General features: G+C 44.8%; 1 protein-coding gene and 1 long non-coding RNA gene across 5 annotated transcripts in view; one reads left to right on the forward strand and one right to left on the reverse strand.

Annotated features, from left to right (window-relative positions):
- Positions 1-617: 617 nt before the first annotated feature.
- LOC137220184 (uncharacterized) lies at positions 618-3012 on the reverse strand. 2 transcript variants are annotated; one of them, XR_010941523.1, is made up of 3 exons: positions 2880-3012; positions 2604-2678; positions 618-817 (listed from the first exon to the last, which is right to left on the reverse strand). It is a non-coding gene; the product is annotated as an uncharacterized lncRNA (long non-coding RNA). The 2 variants fall into 2 exon arrangements; XR_010941524.1 differs by having other exon boundaries at positions 2604-2749.
- Positions 3013-3144: 132 nt separating this feature from the next.
- IPO9 (importin 9) overlaps positions 3145-20733 on the forward strand; it is a 46243-nt gene continuing 28654 nt past the window's right edge. For 2 of the 3 annotated variants that reach the window (XM_067729895.1, XM_067729896.1), the window contains exons 1-3: positions 3145-3344; positions 19953-20014; positions 20234-20320. In XM_067729895.1, coding sequence (XP_067585996.1) covers positions 3182-3344; positions 19953-20014; positions 20234-20320 — 312 coding nt within the window. In that variant the 5' untranslated portion in view covers positions 3145-3181. Of the gene's footprint in view, positions 3345-6956; positions 7062-19952; positions 20015-20233; positions 20321-20733 lie in introns of those variants that run through there. The other variant, XM_067729897.1, reaches the window with a different exon arrangement.

Consider the following 20733-nt stretch of genomic DNA (forward strand, 5'->3'; position numbering starts at 1 on the left):
ACTGTGTTAGGGAAAGCCAAGGGTCAGAGTCCCCACACTGGGGCTTTAGGACCAAAAATAAGGTCCTCGGTTATAATTCAGACTTTAACATTAGTTTCAGAGTGTTCTCGTGCTTCCTCATGATTCTGTTCTTCCTTTCATTTAACAGAAAGGACGGGTATGTGTGCCTTTGGGCAGAAGTTAGGGGGGAATGCTTGCATCTCCTAGTCAAACACAACCTTCAGAGAGAAATGTCATGGCTCTGAGATTCCTAGGGGCTTCCCAGGGGGATGTAGTGGGAGAGCTCTTCCAGGTAGCTCTTCGGCTGGGTGACGTGTCTACTCAGCCTTTTTCTGGTGATATAATAGGATGAGAATGGCTTAAAAATGTGACTTGCATTTCCATGAAAACTTGTTCTCTTAGCAGCATCCCTCGCCCTTGCCCCAGTTCTAAAGGGCACTGCCAGGTCTGAGAACCTGTGAGAACCTCCTGCCTGCCCCCCCACCCCCCCACCACCACACACACACCCCGGCCCTGCTCAGTCCGCAGGAGAAAGGTTGAGGCAGCGGAGTACCAAGTCGTCGGGGTCATCCATCCTCTCCCCGCACCGGGACACACAACTACTCATGGCGACAGAATAAAAAAAAATTTTTTTTAATCTAAAAGGAGCTTCATATCTTTCCAAACTCACAGACCCCCACTGGTGGGGCCTTGTGGGAGATGAGGTGCGTACAACTGGTTTTGTTTCAAGTTTGTCCGTTTTCCTCGTGAGAGCACTTGTGGGTGGAGGACGAAGAACCATCTGGCATTGGGCCTCCTGGGCTCGGGGACCAAGCAGCTGGAAGAGCACGAGAAGGCGAGTGAAGCGCTGCACTAAAGTCACCCCGGGCCCTTTGTCCAGCTCCTGCGGGCTCTCCCCGCATCCAGGCCATGTCTTGTGTCTCCAGACAGAAGATGTGGATGGGAAGGCAGGGGTTCCCATCCCAGTCCCATCCCAGCCCGTCTCTGGGCCACTGCTGTGCGAGGGCCTCCCACTTGCTGTTTTTTGGGTTTTGGTGTTTTTTTTTTTTTTTTAACAGAACAATCTTTTTCTCAAATGAATTACAGCCCCTGCTGGGTTCCTTTCCTTGTCCCTAACGCACCCGTCCCCGTTTTAGGCAGTGCTGTTTGTGTGATGGAATCTTGTTTCTCAAACGCATGGCGATCCTCAGGTGGAAGGTGGGCAGGAATCTTTGTAACACTTTTTTTTTTTAATTTATTGTGCACAAACCCCCAAACCTGGATATGTGTGTGTGTCTGTGTTTATGGTTTTTATCACTGGCCCTCCCTCTTTCAACCTACCCCCCTTTATATCTGATGTAGAGAAAGTGAGCCGTTGTACATAGTTGCGGTAACAATCATAAAGAGAGCTGGGCCGTGCCCTCGGTGATTCATCTTAAATAACAAAGTGGTTGAAAGTTAAGTCCATGCCGGGCCACAGAAGAGGCCTTCCTCCATCGCTGCCGGAGGCCCCTCACCTGGGCCCTCTGTCCATCAGGCATGTCTCCTCCCACCAAGAGTCACCTGTTTGACGCCATTTGCATTTCAATAAAGCTATCTTCTGTGTTGCCCTATTGCTCTCTCCAGCTCCCTCTGTCTGGTTTCTGTTTCCATTTATCTTCTGGCCTGTGCCTTTGATCGGGAAGGTCATTTGCCAAACCCAGAGGTAAGAGCCAGCTGCCTGGATATCTGATCCTCAGCCCTAAGCAGGACCCTCTCGGCCCCTTTGGTTGAGGGTGGGGTGGGGTCCTGCTTGCAGACTGGACGCAGCCTCCTTCACCAGAACTCGAAACGTCCAGCCCAGACCTCGGGGCTCTTTGAATCCTCCCTCCACTGCCTCGATGTTTGAAAACATACCACCCTCTGGACTTGCCTAAGTTTTCTTCTTGGGGTAAAAGTGACTAAACCTCTGAGAAAAGAAGCTGTTCTAATAGAGTTCTGCTGGCCACTGAAAGAAGGAAAATAGGAAGTCCTACTCTGCCCTACTGTGGAACTGTGGTGTCCAAAAGGGCATCTTTCCCCCGCGAAATTGTGGTGACACAAGCCACCTCTGCCCTCTAGTAGGAGGTGGCAAGTGGGTTTAGAGCTCTCCTCAAAATAAATAATCGAGGAATCATTCTTTCGGAAGAATACTCAGCCGAGGTGACTTAATTCCTGTGATCAGCTTAGCCTCTGAAGTCTTAGAACTGGGCTAGGAATCGCTAACTGGTTTTCTTTGCCACTTGAGAAGGAGTCGTGGTTCCTAGAAACGTTTTCAAGACACTTAACCTGAACAGCTTACTAAGAAATGCCTGTTCCCATTTGCTCTGACCCTGGCACTCCAACGACAGCCCCATCCCTGTGCCGCCGCGTGCTTGCCCCTGCCCTGCCTGCACTGCTAACCCCTCTCTCAACAATCCTCTCCGCTTGCTCCAGGCTTTAGGAGTGTCTCTGCATCTTGAGCCATGTCCCCGAGCAGCCCGGGATGGCCATACTAACTACTTAGCCCTCCACCCTGTAAGGTCCAGCCATAGTTTCCCTGGAAAAAAACTTTATACTTTCTCAGCTAGTAGGACTTATTCTCAACAGGACTTGTAAGCACTTACCCTGGACGGAATTCCCTTTCCCACGCCGCTCTTTCCTGGCCAGCCACGGTCCAACCTTGAGGTTGGTTCATCCACCTGAAAAACCAATGGACTCCCCACCGCCCAGTCGACGCAGATTCCTTCCCCCGACCTTTGGATTCCTGAGGCTAAGAGATGAAGACTCTCACTTGTTTCGGGGCAAAAGCGGTTGGTTTGAAAGAGAAGCTAATTCCGACCCTCTCCTTAAAGCCTCGTCCACCCATCCCCATCCCACCCTCTCCTGACTTAGTATCTTACGCGTGCAGAACCGGTGCATGTGGAGTCAGAGGTCACGAGCTGCGCTCCCGGCAAGGCTGCTCAGCCGCCGTTAAGCGACAGGAGAAACCCCACTTCCTGGCCCCCCGCCCAGGTTCCTGCGGAGACGGTGCAGTTCTCGTTCCCGCGGCAGGTGGCGCTGTCTCCGGAGGCTCGGGCCTCGGCCCTGCCCCCGCGCGCTTGCCCGGCCAGTGCGCAGGCGCGGCGTCGCGGATTGGCCGCGCGCAGGAGCCGTCCGGCGGCGGCGGGTTGGGCCGCGGGGCTGGCGCGCGGCGCGGAGCAAGATGGCGGCGGCGGCGGCAGCTGGTGCGGCCTCCGGGCTGCCGGGGCCGGTGGCCCAGGGGCTGAAGGAGGCGTTGGTGGACACGCTCACTGGGATCCTGTCCCCGGTGCAGGAGGTGCGGGCGGCCGCCGAGGAGCAGATTAAGGTGCTGGAGGTGACGGAGGGTGAGTGAGGCGGGCCGTCGCGAGGGCGGCGGGTCTGGGCCGCGCTGACCACTGGCCGCGCTTCGGCCGGAGGCTGGGCCCGGGGAGGTCGGGGGCCGGGGAGGCCTGGGGCCGCTGGGGCCCGGCCGGGCGGAGCGCGGGGCCGGGGGCACCGGGCCGGAGCGCGAGGCCGGAGTGGGGGCGGGGGCTGGGGCGGGGGCGCGTTCTCCGCCGGACGGTGGGCCTGGGCGCGGCTGTCAGCTGGGGGCCTGGCGGGGCCTCCACATGTTTCCCCGGGAATCAGTCATGCCTGTGCGGCCGCCTCCCCTCCCCGCCGCGTCCCCGCCGGTTTTCGGAGCGGCCGGCACTGTTCGGAGGAGCCGATCGTCCTTTGTCTTTGTGTCTTTGTCCCCCTCCTCCTATTGGAAGCTTGAAAGTGATGGAGGAGAAAACAAGCCGTTGGCTTGAGGTTGTCCTTCAGTTCCTGCCGAGCGGGCCTTTCTCCAGGCCCGGGGCAGCCACGCTCCGAAGAGCATTAGATCCTGAAACAGGAGGAGGGAAATCCGCTCGGGGTTTATGTCAGGAATACGTCTGGCCTGTCGGGGCTTCAGTGGCAGAACTCCAAACCTGCGGACTCCTCCAGCTCCGCAGGACGGTCCCACCACCTCTCAGAGTGTCCGTAGGAGTTGGCCCGCCTATGGACTGAGGGTTTTTATTGAAAAGAACTTAAGACAAATCTCACTTAAATTTAATTTTATATTCTCTCGCAGCATGAGAGAGCTCTTGAAGAACTAAATTATCTCTATTGGAAATACGTTGCGATTTGGGATCTAGCAGGTTAAGGACCATTTTGAAGGTCCAGTTGTAATTGTCATTGTCTTGTGAAATGTCAGATCCTATAAGAGGAGCTGTGCACAGATTGACCTGTAGGAGTTATTACAGCCTACTAGGTGAAATTCCTTTATTCACGCTAACGTGTCTGCCTCCCCTGCGTGTGAAGGAGAAAGGGTGACAGAGCAAAGGAACCTCATCACATTCAAGTTGCTACTTGAATAAAGTTGAAGGTGCCCCAGGCATAGGTCTGGTGCTTTCCTACAAAAGGTGAACCTTCGCTCGTGTTTGAACTGTCCAGCAGCAGCTCCGATTGGGCTCTGATCCCTTCGACTCTAGCCAACACCATGGTCTCATCTAGGCAAAGTCAGTTATCATCTTCTTGAGATCTTCTTGAAGTTCTACTGTCCTACTTCGTCTTTTTGGGTCTCAAAATAAGAAATTAAACAGAAGTGCAGAATTTTGCATTTGATCTAGGCCACTGATGGGAATAGATTCTCTCTCTCCCTCTCACACACACGCCCCATAAGTTACCGGCAACCTGTTACCAGTGTGCTGCGAGCCGTGGAGAGGCTTTGACACGGCAGCCTGCTGTTGGTGACCCAGTAGGAAGGCATGTGACTCACAGGTTTGGGATGTGATGTGCAAGGTTGAATCAAGTCTGTGGAGTTGAATGTGGTACTTTGGACCCTTTGGGGGTTGTTTGTGTTTTTAAATAGTCTAATTTCTTTTGTTTATTGAAAAACTATAGAAATCCACCCCTTTCAGTAACCTCTTTTTGAGATGGCGGATGGTGATCCGTTCCTCAGATACAGTACCTTGCTTCTCTCCTTTCCTCTTCTTGTGGCCTTTCACAAGTTGTTTTTAGCTGTGGGGTCCCGAGCACCTCCTGTCTTCTCTTCAGTCTGAATGTCACACATTTCCTTTGCGCGACCAGTTTCTTTTCCTTTAATGAAAGCAGAGTACATGCCTTCCCAGCCCGGCTTTAGCCAGCAGTCTGTCCTGAGGACGCACGCAGGGCATTGCTCCCACTGTTAGAACACACTGCAGGCCTAGGCGAGCAGCCGTTCCTGCAAGTGAATGAATCTTTTCCACGCCTTTGGAGCTGCTTCACGTTTTAGTTTTATCCTAGTAGAAGAAACCTTGCTTTCTGGTCCTAGGAAACACATTTCCTTAAAACTTGGAGTTGATGGGGGATCTGGGAGTTGGTGTCTATTATTATGTGTGTTCTTTCAATCCTTTTTTGGTTCCAAGAGGCCCAAGATTGGATGACAACCAGATCTGGTTGTGTCTAGTCCCTCTGTCCCCTCAAATAGCCACACTGTCTTTAGGAGCCTTATTATTGCCTCACGTGGGAGGCTGGTCCCAACTGATCCTGAAGATTAACCCATCTATTCCCTTTGACAAAGGGAACAATTTCTAATTTAATTTGGGGGGAAAGACACAGGTCAGCTGTCAACTCTCTGTTAAGTGGACAGATAAGAGAGGTGGCCATGCTCTGACCAAATTCTGGAGTAGAGGGGATTTTAAGAAGCAGTTATCTTAGAAAATTGAGGTGCCGGAGCCCAAAGTACATCCAGGTCATTCAGTCTGCCAGCTGGTATTTTCCGGGAAAAACTTGCCTATTATCAGTTACCATGTTTCCCAGAATGGGAACCTGTCCTCTTAAGCCAAGAAACGGTATGTATGTCAGAGACCCACCTGACTTGTACAGTGGGCTAATTTTGAAAGGATGAAGATAGGCTGCGCCCACCAGCCTGCTCTCCTGGGATGGTCTTCTTCAGTCCCTGTGCTTGCTGTTTTCCCTAGTCACTTGGAATCTGAGGGAAACCCAGCAAACCTTTCTGACTAGTGAAAGCCTATTTCACAGGGCCCAGTGGCAGAGAAGATGGTGCCACTAGCCACCTTCTTCAGACAGCACTCACATCCTGAACTGAGAAACTTATTACTTGAAAGTTGGAGGTTCCTCTGCTATACAGTATTCCAACAGAGCATTGGTACCCTTTTGTTTCCTTAGGAAGACTGAGAGTTTGAGTTTTATCAACAGGGTTTGTAGGAATTTAGCTCTACCTCAGTAAAGTAAGAATTAGTCTGTTTGATCTGTTAGAGCATTCTTCTAATTCCATTTTGTTTACTAGGTGGGATCATATCAAGCATCTTATGAACACAGTATTTAAAGAGAAGGAAAGTGTGTGAACTGCCAAAGGTCTCTTACGTCAAAGTCTAATGTTCTCTCCTCAGCTTTATGAGCTCTTTTTCGTGTGACTTATTGTGAGATCGTGACTTTTGACAATGTCAGCTCTCTTTTTTTGGTGTACTTATGCTTGACTTTTTTTACATCTTAGAGCGAAGTTATTTGCTTTTCTTTCCTCTCTGTTTACCGTCCTCTAAGAGCAGCCTCACCTGAGCGGTGGAAGGTGTTGCTTCCATTCTGAAGCTTTAATTCTCCAGGCCAGCCAGTGTAGCAGAGCCTTTCTTATATGACTAGATTTAGGCCCCAGGTCACTTTCTTCTTTTAGTCACTTCTTGTGTCTGTTAGAAATGAAGACATTTGGCCTTGACTTAGTCTCTTCTGTCTTGCTCCCAGCAGATGTGTCACAGAAGATACATTTTTTCTTTCCTCCCACCACCATTATATTGAGCTGGGGAGGGGGCATTATCTCTCCCTCGCTTTTACTGACATCCAACGCTGCCGAGATATCTGTGTTGATTCCCCATCTCAGGTGCCTAGAGAGATGATCCTGCTGGTGGGAGTTTGCTTTCTGGTTCTCATGGGCGCTTTTCTGGCTCTCTTCCAGTGTAGCGTAAGCACTGTCACCTGCGAAGGGAGCCCTCCAGGATCCAGACGCACTCCTGGGCGTGTGGCGGGCACTGAGCCGAGCGGAAGGCGGCCACGCTCGGAAAAAGGCCAGTGGTGCAGTTTCTTTTTCCTTTCAGCTGTGGTTTTGTGAAAAACCCTGTGAGAAAGGGGGACTTCTCCAGAGCTCTCCTCAGAACTCCCTCCTTCCCAGACAGTCCCTGTCCCCAGTTCTTCCTAGTAGGAGCCTTCCTGACTGTCCAAGCCTCATGTCTCCAGTCGACCCTTAAGACCAGGAGCATGTGTTTCTCAGTTTATCCTTTCTCCTCCATGCTCTCCTTTGGATCTTCCCTTCTCAGCCAAGTTATAGAAGGATCGTGTTTTTGCCAAGTGGGGTGAAATTAGAGAAAGAGGAGTGAGGAAAACCAGAGAGGGCGGCAGAGACTAAAAGGCTAGAGAATGATTAAGGAGAGAGAGCAAAAGATTCCTTAGGAAGTCAGAGGCTACCATTTTGGGTTGGATTAAAGGTTAATCCAGAACCACTTAGAGTCAGGGTACAAACCCAGGTTAACCCAACAGGTCTGTCCTTATTCACCTTGGGAAAGGGAACTAGAGAAATTAAATTTCTTAACGAAAATGGCTTTAGAAAGCTAACTTCATACAGCCCACTTGAGAATGTCCCCCTTTGGCCTAACTTCACAGATTGAATCTTAGTTTAATCTGTAATTGGTCCTTTTCAAGCAAGACAGAATAAAACAGCTCTGTCTGTCTGTGTCTCTTGTATTTTCCCTGCCTTAATCATTCCAAAGTAAGTTATTCAGCTGTTCTTTCTAATGCTTTCTAAAGAAATTATGTTAATTTCAGAAAAACTGGAAATCCCCCAACACACACTAAAATATAAGGACTTTTTTCTTTATGGATATACTTAGTTATACTTCATCAAAGAAAATCGTATGATCTCTGTTAAGTGAATATCTGTAAGTAGGATTGTTCCTACTTCACAGAAGTCGTCAGTGGATAAGGCAGTGGTGTTGATCAGAGTTAAAGTAAGTCAGAGCAATTGAGGGTTTTTTCTGGCTTTTCATCCTGTGAGTTTTGCAGAGCACAGAGTTCATCGCCCGCACACCACCACTGTCACGTCTTGTCAGTGATGCTTCATACAGCTTTTAAGTAAACTAAACTAACTAAAAATAAAATTAGATTTTATGATAGGAAACTTTTATGGCGACTGATATCCTGTATTTCTAATGGGTATATGGTCTAGACAGACTAAATTAGGTTAAATAAAATAATAATTGATATTTTCCCTCATATCTCCCTGTAACCTAATGCACATGAGCTCTTTGTCTTTGAATTTGGGGGGTTTCCAAACCAGAGTTGATCGTGTCACTGTTTTTGAAACTCTGGGAGCCTGGAGGAAAGAAAATCTATTCAGTTTATCCATTCTGTTTGAAAAATTTGTCTTTAGATGATCCTCTTTGAAGATTTTCTTTCCCATTAAAGCTTTTGAACAGAGAATCATGTTTTTCGAACTTTCGAGCTTCTACTTTCGAACGTGGAGGAAATAAACTTTCAGAGAAAATCCATTCTATAATGCTTGTTGTGGGTATGAGTCCCCTGGCTGACTTAGGTTCCTGGGCTCCCACATGGATCTTAATCTTCTGATGATCCCTCACTCTCACCACCTTTTACAGTCTCAGTGATGTGTGACGCACGGTGCTTGGTGGAAATCGGGGTGTGATCTCTGATAGGTCCCTGGACAAGAGGAATTTAAAGATTATGTTATAGAATGAAGGGCTCCCAGTTGTCGCGACCCTCAGCAGAGTGCGAGCACTCCCGGCGCTCAGACGGAAAGCGTGTATTCACACTAAGCTTTTCTTCAAAAAGAGTGAACTTGAGGTTCTCAGGTGGATGAGAAAGGACCCCTGTGTAGAGTTTGCATGGTCTTCCTGCTGTAATGGCTCTTCTGGTCGGTGGGAGTGTGGACTGACGGAGAAGGCCTGCTTCCTTCTCCCTTCCCCTTCTGTGAGCCTCGGCGCAAACCCGACGGCAGCATCTGTGCTTACTGGGAGGAAATTACTCAGATTAGTTTAAGCTTTATAGTCTCCACTCGTGTTTCAAGCCCTCCTCAAAAAAAGTCCTCATTTACACCTCAGTGTCTTTTTCACACCTTATGATTAAAGATTTTGTTTATCTTGATCTCATTACTTTGTCCCTGTAGTGATGATCCAGAAATTGTACTCTTGGCAGGAACATTAAAAATGCATATCAGAGTGGTCCATGCAAAAATTATTGAAACAGTGCTGTAAAAGAAAATACTGCGTGGCCTGGATAATTTGTGAATATGTTTATAGTCATTCTGAAGGAGCTCATATAGGCTCGTCAGAATTGGTTGACAGTATCCAGGGAGCTAAGCCTGGGTAGACAGTGACGTTCTTAGCAGACTTAGGGCCATAAAGTTAGCATCCATTGTCACACCAAGTATCTGAAGTCAGAGGAAGTCTGGGAGCCTTACAGAGCGTTACAAGTGCTCTTTCTCTCTCTCTCTTTTTTCTTTTTTTTTGGCCACGACATGCTGGGATCTTAGTTCCCTGACCAGGGATCGAACCCATGCCCCCTGCAGTGGAAGCTCGGAGTCTTAACCACTGGACCGCCAGGGAAGACCCCACACATGCATTTTAGAGTGCCTTTTTCCATTAAACTTGAACATTGGTTGGTATCCAAGAGGTGTTCCTAAGTTATGTCTGGCTCATCTGTGTTTTAGTCCATTTGGAAAGTTGATTCCCATATCTTTGGGTTGTAGGCACCTACTGTTTATTCTGTTAAAAATGGGGTTTTTAGACTTACCAGAGGCTGAAGTCGCCAGATTAACCCTAAGAATTAGAATGGATTTCAGCATCTTTAGCGGTAATTCTGCAGGTGTGAAGTGTTTGCTTGTGATTTAATCACTTAATAAATGCTTTAGAAAGAATGTGGCGGCTTTTTCGGTGGTCTTGCGAAAATTTTCCTTTCCTGAGTGAAATGATAGGTGCCGTAAGGTTGTATCAGTAACTGAAGCTTAAAATAAGGGTGTAATAAGAAAGAGTTAAGAATCTAAGAATTCAGTAAGGTAGCGTAAATTAAAAATACAAAAAATTAAAATATAAAAACCAATAGCCTTCATATACACAAACAGTAAAAGGTTAGAGAATATAATGGTGTTTTTTTTAAAACCCTTTACAGTAGCAACAAAAAGATTAAATACTTAGGAATAAAATTAACAGGAAACGTGCAAAAACCTATTAGGGGAAACTTTTTAAACATTCCTGAAAGCCTTAAAAGCAGACATGAAATGGAAAGGTGTGCGCTGTCCTTGGATAGCACAGCTCAGCATTCTAGATGAGTGAGAAGGGTTGATTCTGAAGTTCATAGAAACATAAGCTTGGAAGAAATAGCTCCAAAAACACCAAAAAAGGAAAACTGTGAGGAGGGACTAGTTCTACAAGACATTAAAACATTATGTAAAGCCTCTATAATTAAAATAAGCAGTGTGGCACTGGCACGCAAATAGGCAAATAGAACTGTGGAATAAAAAAGAAAGTCCAGAAGTAGACACGAGTAACTATGGAAATGTAGTATTGATAAAGGTGGCATCTCAGATCATTGGGGTAAAGATGGACCTTTTAATAAAGGTGCTGGGACAATTGGGTGGCCATTTGGAATTAGATCAGTATCTCACACCAGACAAAAAATTAGCTTCAAATGATTAGGAATCTAAATATTGAAAACATGAAACCATAAAAGTTTTAGAAGAAAGTATGGGTGAATTTTTCTTTATCCTTGGCATAAAGAAAGGCTTTCTAACTATGACTCAAAATCCGGAGGCAGGAAAAGGTTGATAAATTTGACTACATTAAAATTTTAATTTTCATGACAAAAAACACCGTATAAAAAGTCAGTACCAACAAAACAAAATTATACCTAGGCCTATCATATTCAAACTGCAGAAGACCAAAGACAAAGAGGATATCTTAAAAGGAGTGAAAATAGTGCCTTACCCATAGAGGAACTAGAATTAACAATTGGGCTTCCCTGGTGGCGCAGTGGTTGAGAGTCCGCCTGCCGATGCAGGGGACGCAGGTTCGTGACTCGGTCCGGGAAGATCCCACATGCCGCGGAGCGGCTGCGCCCGTGAGCCATGGCCGCTGAGCCTGCGCGTCCGGAGCCTGTGCTCCGCAACGGGAGAGGCCACAACAGTGAGAGGCCCGCGTACCGCAAAAAAATAAAATTAAATTAAAAAAGAATTAACAATTACATTGGACCGCTCTTCAGAAGCCATATAAGCGAGAGAAGAGTGGAGTGAGATATCTCAAGTGAGGATAGAAAAATATTACCACCTAGAATTCTGTATCCACTGAAATCAGCCTTCAAAACTGAAGCATTAAGACTTTCTCAGACAAACAAAAATTGAGGGATTTCATTACTAGCAGACCTGCCCTGCAAGATATGTGAACAGGAGTTCCTGAGGGAGAAGGGAAATTATACCGTAGAAACTTAGATCTCAAAACAAGCTCAGAAGAAATAAATAGAGATGAAAATTTAAGTCAGAAGACAGCTGACAAAGTGAGAGAAATTTTCACAGCATATACCACAGACAAAAGGATAATATCCTTAATATATAAAGAACTCTTAAAAATTGAGAAACAAAGGACCAAAACCTCAATAGAAAAATGAGGGGGTGGGGCATGGACAGAGAACTCACCCCTCCTCCTAAGTGTCATTAAAAAGGCACTCAAACACACACAAATAGTTTAAAGTCCCTCATGATTTAGAGAAATACAAATTAAACAACATTAAGATATCATTTCTCCTCTATCAGACTAGCAAAAATTTTAAAGCACGTTCTGTTGGTGAGGTAGAGAAACACTTTTTTTTTTTTAACTTATTTATTTATTTATTTATTTTTGGCTGCGTTGGGTCTTCGTTGCTGCGCGCGGGCTTTCTTTAGTTGCAGTGAGCCGGGGCTACTCTTCATTGTGGTGCGTGGGCTTCTCATTGTGGTGGCTTCTCTTTGTCGCAGAGTATCGGCTCTAGGCGTGCAGGCTTCAGTAGTTGTGGCATGTGGGCTCAGTAGCTGTGGCTTGCAGGCTCTAGAGCACAGGCTCAGTAGTTGTGGTGCACAGGCTTAGTTGCTCTGCGGCATGTGGGATCTTCCCGGACCAGGGCTCGAACCCCTGTCCCCTGCATTGGCAGGCAGATTCTTAACCACTGTGCCACCAGGGAAGTCCTGGAGAAACACTCCTTAACAGTGCTAGTGGGAATGCACATTGGTGCAGTCCTTCTGGAGGGAAATTTGGCCACACCTGACAACACTACAAACACACTTTTGACCCAGCAGTCCCAGTTCTGGGAATCTACCCTGAAGATACACATTTAACAATATAAAAATACATGCTGCACACTATTATTTACTGCAACATTGTTTATAAAAGCAAAATAATTGAAAGCAGTCTAGCTGCCCATATGTAGGAAAATGGCTGAAAAAAGTATGTGTATCCATACAGTGGTATATTATGCAGCCGTAAAAAAAGAATAAGGAATCTTGAGGAACTGTTTTGGAATGGTTTCCAGATTATAATGTTAACTGAAAAAAAGCAAAGTGCAAAAGAGTATAATATACTACTTTTCATGTAAACAAGAGGATACAAGAAAATACACATGTATCTGCTTGTTCATGCAAAAGAAATACCAAAAAGATAAAACAGAAACTGATTGGTTATCTATGTGGAGCGGCTGGGGAGAGGATGGAAGGAAGTTGTTAGGGATGAGGAGGGAGCATATGCATTCTTGTGTAGCTTTAACTCTGAGAATCATAATATAGTTTTACATACCCCCCAAAAGAAGTAAATAATTAAAATCAAACAATGGAAGGGTACAATTAGTAACACATGAACCTAACTGTATTACAGATGAACAGTGTAACTACTACTAGGTGTTGTGGGAGGAAAGAGCTAACCTAAGTAACTTTGGAAAACAGTATTTTGGTTTTTTGTTTTTTAAATTTTATTTATCTTTGGCTGCGTTGGGTCTTCGTTACTGCTCACGGGCTTTCTCTAGTTGTGAACAGGGGCTACTCTTCACTGCGGTGCCTGGGCTTCTCATTGCGGTGGCTTCTCTTGTTGCAGAGCATGGGCTCTAGGTGCGCGGGCTTCAGTAGTTGCGACATGCAGGCTCAGTAGTTATGATGCATGGGCTTAGTTGCTCCGCGGCATGTGGGATCTTCCTGGACCAGGGCTCGAACCCGTGTACCCTGCATTGGCAGGAGGATTCTTAACCACTGCACCACCAGGGAAGTCCCTGGAAAATAGTATTTTGACTGTATATTGTAAGACTCAAGTCAAAAAGGACTGTACACAAAAATTATACTCCAGTTAATATATCTGTTTTCCACAAGTGTTAATAGTTCTGTAATTAGTTTCTGTGTATACTAAGGTTGAACAAATAAGTAATTTTATTGTAGATAGTGAGAGCCAGATTTATCACTATCAGAGAAAGCATTACAAATAAGGAGGACAAGCAGAGTGAACCTTGAGATATTGGATTGGCATTTGAGTTATCAGTAGATAGATGGATGGATTGGCAGGCGGATGGACAGACAGATGTATGTGTAAGCATGGGTTAGTATGCATACATGTGTGTCGTAGTGCTGTTCTCTGAGAGGGCCTAGGAGCAGTGACATCCCAGAAACAGTGAGCACACCTAGCGCCCAGATCTTGATTTCTAAATAGCATTCTCCACTAAAAAGCACCAGGGCTCCTTGGAGGAAAAGTTGATTCCAGGGTTTAGGCAGAGAAAATACAAGGTGAGCCTAGAATATATCCTGTGATAACAGAATATAAGGAAGGGCTTGAAAAACGATGGGAGCATGTGGAAAGGCCTGCAAGAAGGTGTGCTGGCGGCCACAGTGGAACAGCTGAGCAACAGAACAAATAATGAGAATGTTGGGTTAAAACTCATGAAGTGAAATGAATAAGCATGAGTCCACACGGGTCGAAATAAATAAAGGAGACAGGACAGTGCTTCCTTACAAAAGAATTGCAAGTAATTAGTAAGTGTAAAGAGAATAAGAAATACAAAAGCACCACAGGACAAACAACACAGTAATAATTGTTGCAGGCAGGATCCACAGATGGGTGCTAAAATCAATCAGTGAGTGTTTGAAGAGAAACAGGATATGAACATAATCTCTAAGCATCTCTCTGAAGATTTTTGTTATTTGTAAAGGGAAAGACAGTACCTTTACAGTGGAAAATCCAGCAGACCGCACATTACCAAGTGGTCATGGTTAACATTACCAATAAGAAAATTTATCAACATTATAATACGCTAAGGACACAGCATCACTTCCCTGATATTCTTGCCAAAAATGAATAACCTCAATCTGATCATGAGGAGACGTCAGTCGAATGAACATCAAGATGTGTTCTACGAAATACTGACCGTTACTTATCAAAAGTGGTCGGGTCATAAAAGACAAGGAAAGAATAGGACTGTCACGCATTGGAGGAAACTGCTTTAAGTCTAAAAATTATTTCAAAGTTAAACATTAAAAAAAATAGGCATAGGGATTTCCCTGGTGGCGCAGTGGTTAAGAATCTGCCTGCCAATGCAGGGTACACGGGTTTGAGCCCTGGTCCAGGAAGATCCCACGTGCCACGGAGCAACTAAGCCCGTGCACCACAACTACTGAGCCTGCGCTCTAGAGCCCATGAGCCATAACTACTGAGCCCACGTGCCACAGCTACTGAAGCCCGCCTGCTTAGAGCCCGTGCTCCACGACAAGAGAAGCCACCACAATGAGAAGCCTCAGCACTGCAGTGAAGAGTAGCCCCCTCACCGCAACTAGAGAAAGCCCGCACGCAGCAATGAAGACCCAACGCAGCCAATAATTAATTAATTTTAAAAAATAGGCATAGGGGCTTCCCTGGTGGCGCAGTGGTTAAGAATCCACCTGCCAATGCAGGGGACACGGGTTCGAGCCCTGGTCCGGGAAGATCCCACATGCTGCGGAGCTCCTAAGCCTGTGCGCCACAACTACTGAGCCTGCACTCTGGAGCCCGTGAGCCACAACTATAGAGTCCACACGCCACAACTACTGAAGCCTGCGCGCCTAGAGCCCATACTCCGCAACAAGAGAAGCCACTGCAATGAGAAGCCCTCGCACCACAACAAAGAGTAGCCCCCGCTCGCCGCAACTAGAGAAAGCACACGCGCAGCAACAAAGACCCAACGCAGCCAAAAATAAATAAATAAATAACATTAAAAAAATAGAGCAACCCAAATACAAAAGAGAACAATATGAAGGAAAACATTTAAAAAGAAATAGGCATAGATTATTTTCAGTAGTTTTTCACCTGCTTACCTGGATAAGCCTTGAACATGGAACATTGCCTGGAGCAACTTTTTCCTGATATTAAGCTTTTGTATTGCATAAATACCCTTTGGATGGCTATTTCAGTGGAATCTAGTTATGATAGTTAGCACTTACCATGGAAAGTAACTTTAGTTACATCGGTAAGAAAGCCAAACAGTGTACTCATGATGGGCAATAAAAATAATAGGACAACAACTGGTTTTTTTTTTTCTTGTGATGAAAACTTTTAAGATCTAGTCTCAGCAACTTTTCAGATATGCAACACGGTATTATTAACTGTAGTTGACATGCTACATGTTACTTCCCCATGACTCTATTTATTTTATAACTGGAAATTTATACCTTTTGACTCTCTTCACCCATTTTGCCCACCCCCCCATCTCCAGCTTCTGGCAACCACCAGTGTGTTCTCTGCGTCTGTGAGCTTGTTTGTTTTGTTTTGTTTTGTTTGTTTGTTTTAAATTCCACATATAAGTAAGACCATATGGTATTTGTCTTTCTCTGACTGACTTACTTTACTTAGCATAATGCCCTCAAGGTCCATCCGTAGTGTTGTAAGTGGCAAGACTTCATTCTTCTTTATGGTTGACTAATATCCTATTTTGTGTGTGTGTGTGTGTATCTGTACTCACATACATACATACCACGTACATATTCTTTATCCGTTCACCTATCGGTGGACACTTGGGTTGTTTCCACATCTTGGCTATTGTAAATAGTACTGCGATGAACATGAGGTGCATATATCTTTTTGAGTTAGTGTTTTCATTTTCTTTGGATAAACACCCAGAAGTGGAATTGCTGCCTTAAATGGTAGCTCTATTTTTAATTTTTAGGGGAACCTCCATACTGTTTTCCATAGTGGCTGCACCATTTTGCATTTCCACCAACAATGCACAAAGGTTCCCTTTTCTCCACATTCTTGTCAACACTTGTTATCGCTTATCCTTTTTAAAAAAAAAAATTTATTTACTTATTTGGTTGTGCTGGGTGTTAGTTGTGGCAGGCAGGCTCCTTAATTGTGGCTCCAGGGCTACTTAGTTGTGGCATGCGAACTCTTAGTTATGGCATGCATGTGGGATCTAGTTCCCTGACCAGGGATCGAACCTGCACCCCCTGTCTTATCCCCTGCAGGGAAGTCCCGTTATTGCTTATCTTTTTGATAATAGCCATTGTGACAGGTGTGAGTTTATCTCATTGTGATTTTGATTTGCATTTCCCTGATAATTAGTGTTGTTCAGCATCTTTTTCATGTGTCTGTTGGCCATCTCTAGGTCTTTAGAACAGTGTATATTCAGGTCCTCTGCCCATTTTAAAATCCAGTTGTTTTACTTGCTATTGAATTGTATGAGTTCTTCATATATTCTGTATATTAAACCCTTACTAGATACATGATTTACAAATATGTTCTCCCATTCGGTAGGTTGCTTTTGTATTTGGTTGATGGTTTCCTTTGTTGTGCAGAGCTTTTTAGTTTGATGTAGCCCCACTTGTTTTTGTTTTTGTTGCCTTTAATCTTGGTGTCAAATGAAAAAAAAATCACCAAAACCAATGTCAAGGAACTTACTGCCTGTGGTTCCTTCAAGCAGTTTTATGATTTCAGGTCTTTTACATTCCAATCTTTAATCCATTTTGAATTGATTTTTGTGTATGTTGTGAGATAGTGGTCCGGTTTCATTCTTTTGCATGTGGCTGTTCAGTTTTCCCAGCACCATTTGTTGAAGGGTCTCTCCCTTCCCCATTGTATATTTTTGGCTCCTTTGTCATAAATTAATTGACCATGTATGTGTGGGTTTATTTTTACGCTCTCTGTTCTCTTCCATTGATCTGTATGTCTGTTTCTATGCCAATACCACACTGTTTTGATTACTACAGTTTTGTAATACAATTTAAAATCGGGGAGCGTGATGCCTCTAACTTTATTCTTTCTCAGGATTGCTTTGGCTGTTTGGGTCATTTGTGGTTCCATGCTGATTTTAGAATTGTTTGTTCTGTTTCTGTGGAAAGCGCCATTGGAATTTGGATAGGGATTGCCACGGCAGCTCAGGGCCCAGGCTTTAACCCCACTGATCATAGCTCTCAAGTCGGATGGTGAGCCTGTTGTAACCTGTGCACCTGCCACGACCAAGCAGTTCTGAAAGCTGCTGTCCATTCTCAAAAAAGTGCTGTCCGGTAGGAAGAATGTGAGTCACATGAACGTTTTAATCATCTAGTAGCTAAAGGGTAAAAAAGAAACAGGTAAAATTCATTTTTAATACTGTAATCATTTAACCAAATGTATGCGGTGTATTATTTCAATATGTAATCGATATAAACTTTACTAAAATATTCCACAGTATTTTGTTTCATACTGCGTTTGCAGTCTGGTGCATGTCTTACATTTCCAGCACGTGTCAGTTCTCGGAGGCCGCATTTCGGGTCCTTAGTAGCCACTTGTAGCTGATGGCTGCCATATTGGATCACGCAGCCCTGGAAGGCAAGATGCGAAAGTTAGGGTGCACTCTTGGCCTTACATTCTGCTTCCTCTTTTCACAAATATATATTTGATAATTTACTCCTTTGCAAGTATAAATTAGATCTAAATTCAAACTTTTTTTCTTGTGGTAAAATACACTTAATATAAAGTTTATCATCTTAACCTTCTTGAAGTGCACAGTTCAGTGGTATTAAATACATTCACGTTGTTGTACAGCCCTCACTGCCAACTATCCCCATTTCTTCCTGTAAAACTGAAACTCTATACTCGTTAAGCAGTAACTTTCCAATTCCCCGTCCCCCAGCCTCTGTCAGTCACCATTCTACTCTCTGCCTTTATGATTTTCACTACTGTAAGTACCTCATGTAAGTGGGTACGTACGTACTTGTCTTTTTGTGACTGGCTTGTTCCCCTTCGTGTACTGTCCTCAGGGTTCATCCATTATAGCAGTTGTTTTAGCCTATTGCAGAATTTCCTTCCTTTTAAAGGCTGAGTAATATTCCATTGTACATATAGACCACATTTTGCTTATCCATTCATCTGTTGATGGTCGCTTGGGTTGCTTCCACATTTTAGCTATTATGAAATATGCTGCTGTGAACATGGCATACAAATAAATATCTCTTCAAGACAGTGCTTGCATTTCTTTCGGGTATATACCCATAAGTGGAATTTGCTGGATCATATGGTAATTCTATTTAAAAATTTTTAAGGAGCCACCACTGTACTGTTCTCCACAGTGGCTGTACCCTTTTGCATTCTCACTAACAGTGCACAAGGGTTCCAGTTTCTCCACATCCTCTCCAATGGCAGTTTTCTGTTTTTTTGATGGTAGCCATCCTAATGTATGTGAGGTGGTACCTCAGTTTTGCTTTTCATTTCCCTAATGATTAGTGATGTTGAGCATCTTTTCATGTGCTTATTGGCCTTCATAAATCTTTGGAGAAATGTCTGTTCAAGTCTTATGCTCATCATTTAATTGGGGCATTTTGTTGTTGTTGAGTGGTAGAATTTCTTTATATAACTGGATGTTAGTGGCTTATTACATACCTATTTGCAAGTTTTCCCGTTCTGTGGGTAGCTGCTTTTACGCTGTTATAGTGTCCTATGATGCACAACATTTTTTAATTTTCATGAAGCCTAGTTTTTCTTTTGTTACCCGTGCCTTTGGCGTCACATCCAAGAAATGATTGCCAAATCTAATGTCATGATGTCACGAAGCTTTTGTGCTATGTTTTCTTCTAAGAGTTTCATTGTTTTAGGCCTTATTAGGTCCTTGACCCATTTTGAGTTAATTTTTGTTATGGTGTGAGGTAAGGGTCCAGCTTACTCCTTTCGCACATGGATATTCAGTTGTCCCAGCACCGTCTGTTGAAAAGACTGTTCTTTCCGCACTGAGTGATCTATTCCATCGATCTGTACGACCGTCTTTATGTCAGTACCGCACTGTATTGATGGCTGTAGATTTGTGTGAGTCCTCCAGTTCTGGTCTTTTTCAAGACTGTTTTGGCTATTTGGGGTCCCTTGAGATTCCATATGAATTTCAGCATGGGTTTTTCTGTTTCTGCAAAAATCCAATCATTGGGATTTTGATAGGGATTACATTGAAGGATCTAAATTTTAATTTGGGAGTCAGAGTTGTTTGTAGCCTCCCAATATGCATTTCGAGATTACTACTTACGTTGCTTGTTAGAAACTGCTCACTTACAACAGTTGTATTTTTAGGACTAAGCCTGTGAAGGCCAGATTTTCTTAGACCTAATCATCTCTTCTTTGGTGGTGTACATCTGGACAACTCCTGAAGTCTCACCTTTTAATTTTCCTTTGGGGTTAGATAGCAGCGGTTTTTGGTTAGATACTACGTGCATCGCTACCTTGGAAGGCGGAGACGGCTGTGCAGCGGTTGGAGGAAGTGAGAGGTGCTGGACTGTTCATCGCGAGCAGCCCTGCCCTGCTTCTCTTGCTTAGAGGAGCCAATCTGAGCAGTCATCAGCACTCTTGGAGCCACTGAATCCTCTGAAATCTTTCCTGTTGGCATCAGGATTAGAGCTCAGTAAACCACTATGGCGTTCCTGGGCGCTCTTGGACTCACAATAGACTTTTCCCTTCCAGAATTTGGTGTTCACCTGGCAGAGCTGACCGTAGATCCTCAGGGGGCATTGGCGATCCGTCAGGTAAGTCGAGACTGATTGGCCCAGTTTATAAGTAATTTCCCTTTACTTGGTGAAACTTTCTTATGGGAAAGTGAAAGAATAAGGCCACTTTATAAATAACTTAGAATTTTATACCAGATTTAGATAGACTTCAGATGAATATATCGGGCCGTGTGTACGATTTGTATGTGTGAAGAGAGTCTTTTTCTTGCTGTGCTACTTGGCTTACTCTTTTCACAGCTGGCATCAGTCATCTTGAAGCAGTACGTGGAGACTCACTGGTGTGCCCAGTCGGAGAGGTTCAGGCCTCCTGAGACCACAGAAAGGGTGAGGAGAGGTACTCGACTTGTCTGCCTGTGGAGATGGTGAGGGCCGTTCTCTGACCACAAGGAGCTATCAGAAGGCCATGGAGTGACTGGTAGCTGGCATTGCAGGAGCCATGCTACAGATGAGAGAGCTCGAGTGCCAGGCGGACCTGGGTGCAGATGCCAGTTTGCCTTTTACTAGCTATGAAATACTCAAAAAGTATTTTAACTTCTAAGCTTCAATTTCCTAAATATCTAAAATTCCAACTTTAAAGAGTTGTTTGAGGGTTACATGAAATAATGTTTCTAGTTAGTCCAGTGCTGTGCAACCGTGCTGGGCCCCCAAGAACTTGTGAGGTAGAAGGTCTGGAGCAGCGCTGTCCATTGGAGCTTCCTGCGTCATGGAAACATTCTGTGTCTGTGCTGTCCAGTACA

The sequence above is a fragment of the Pseudorca crassidens genome, chromosome 2 (assembly GCF_039906515.1).
Source record: "Pseudorca crassidens isolate mPseCra1 chromosome 2, mPseCra1.hap1, whole genome shotgun sequence".
NCBI classification, from domain to species: Eukaryota; Metazoa; Chordata; class Mammalia; order Artiodactyla; family Delphinidae; genus Pseudorca; species Pseudorca crassidens.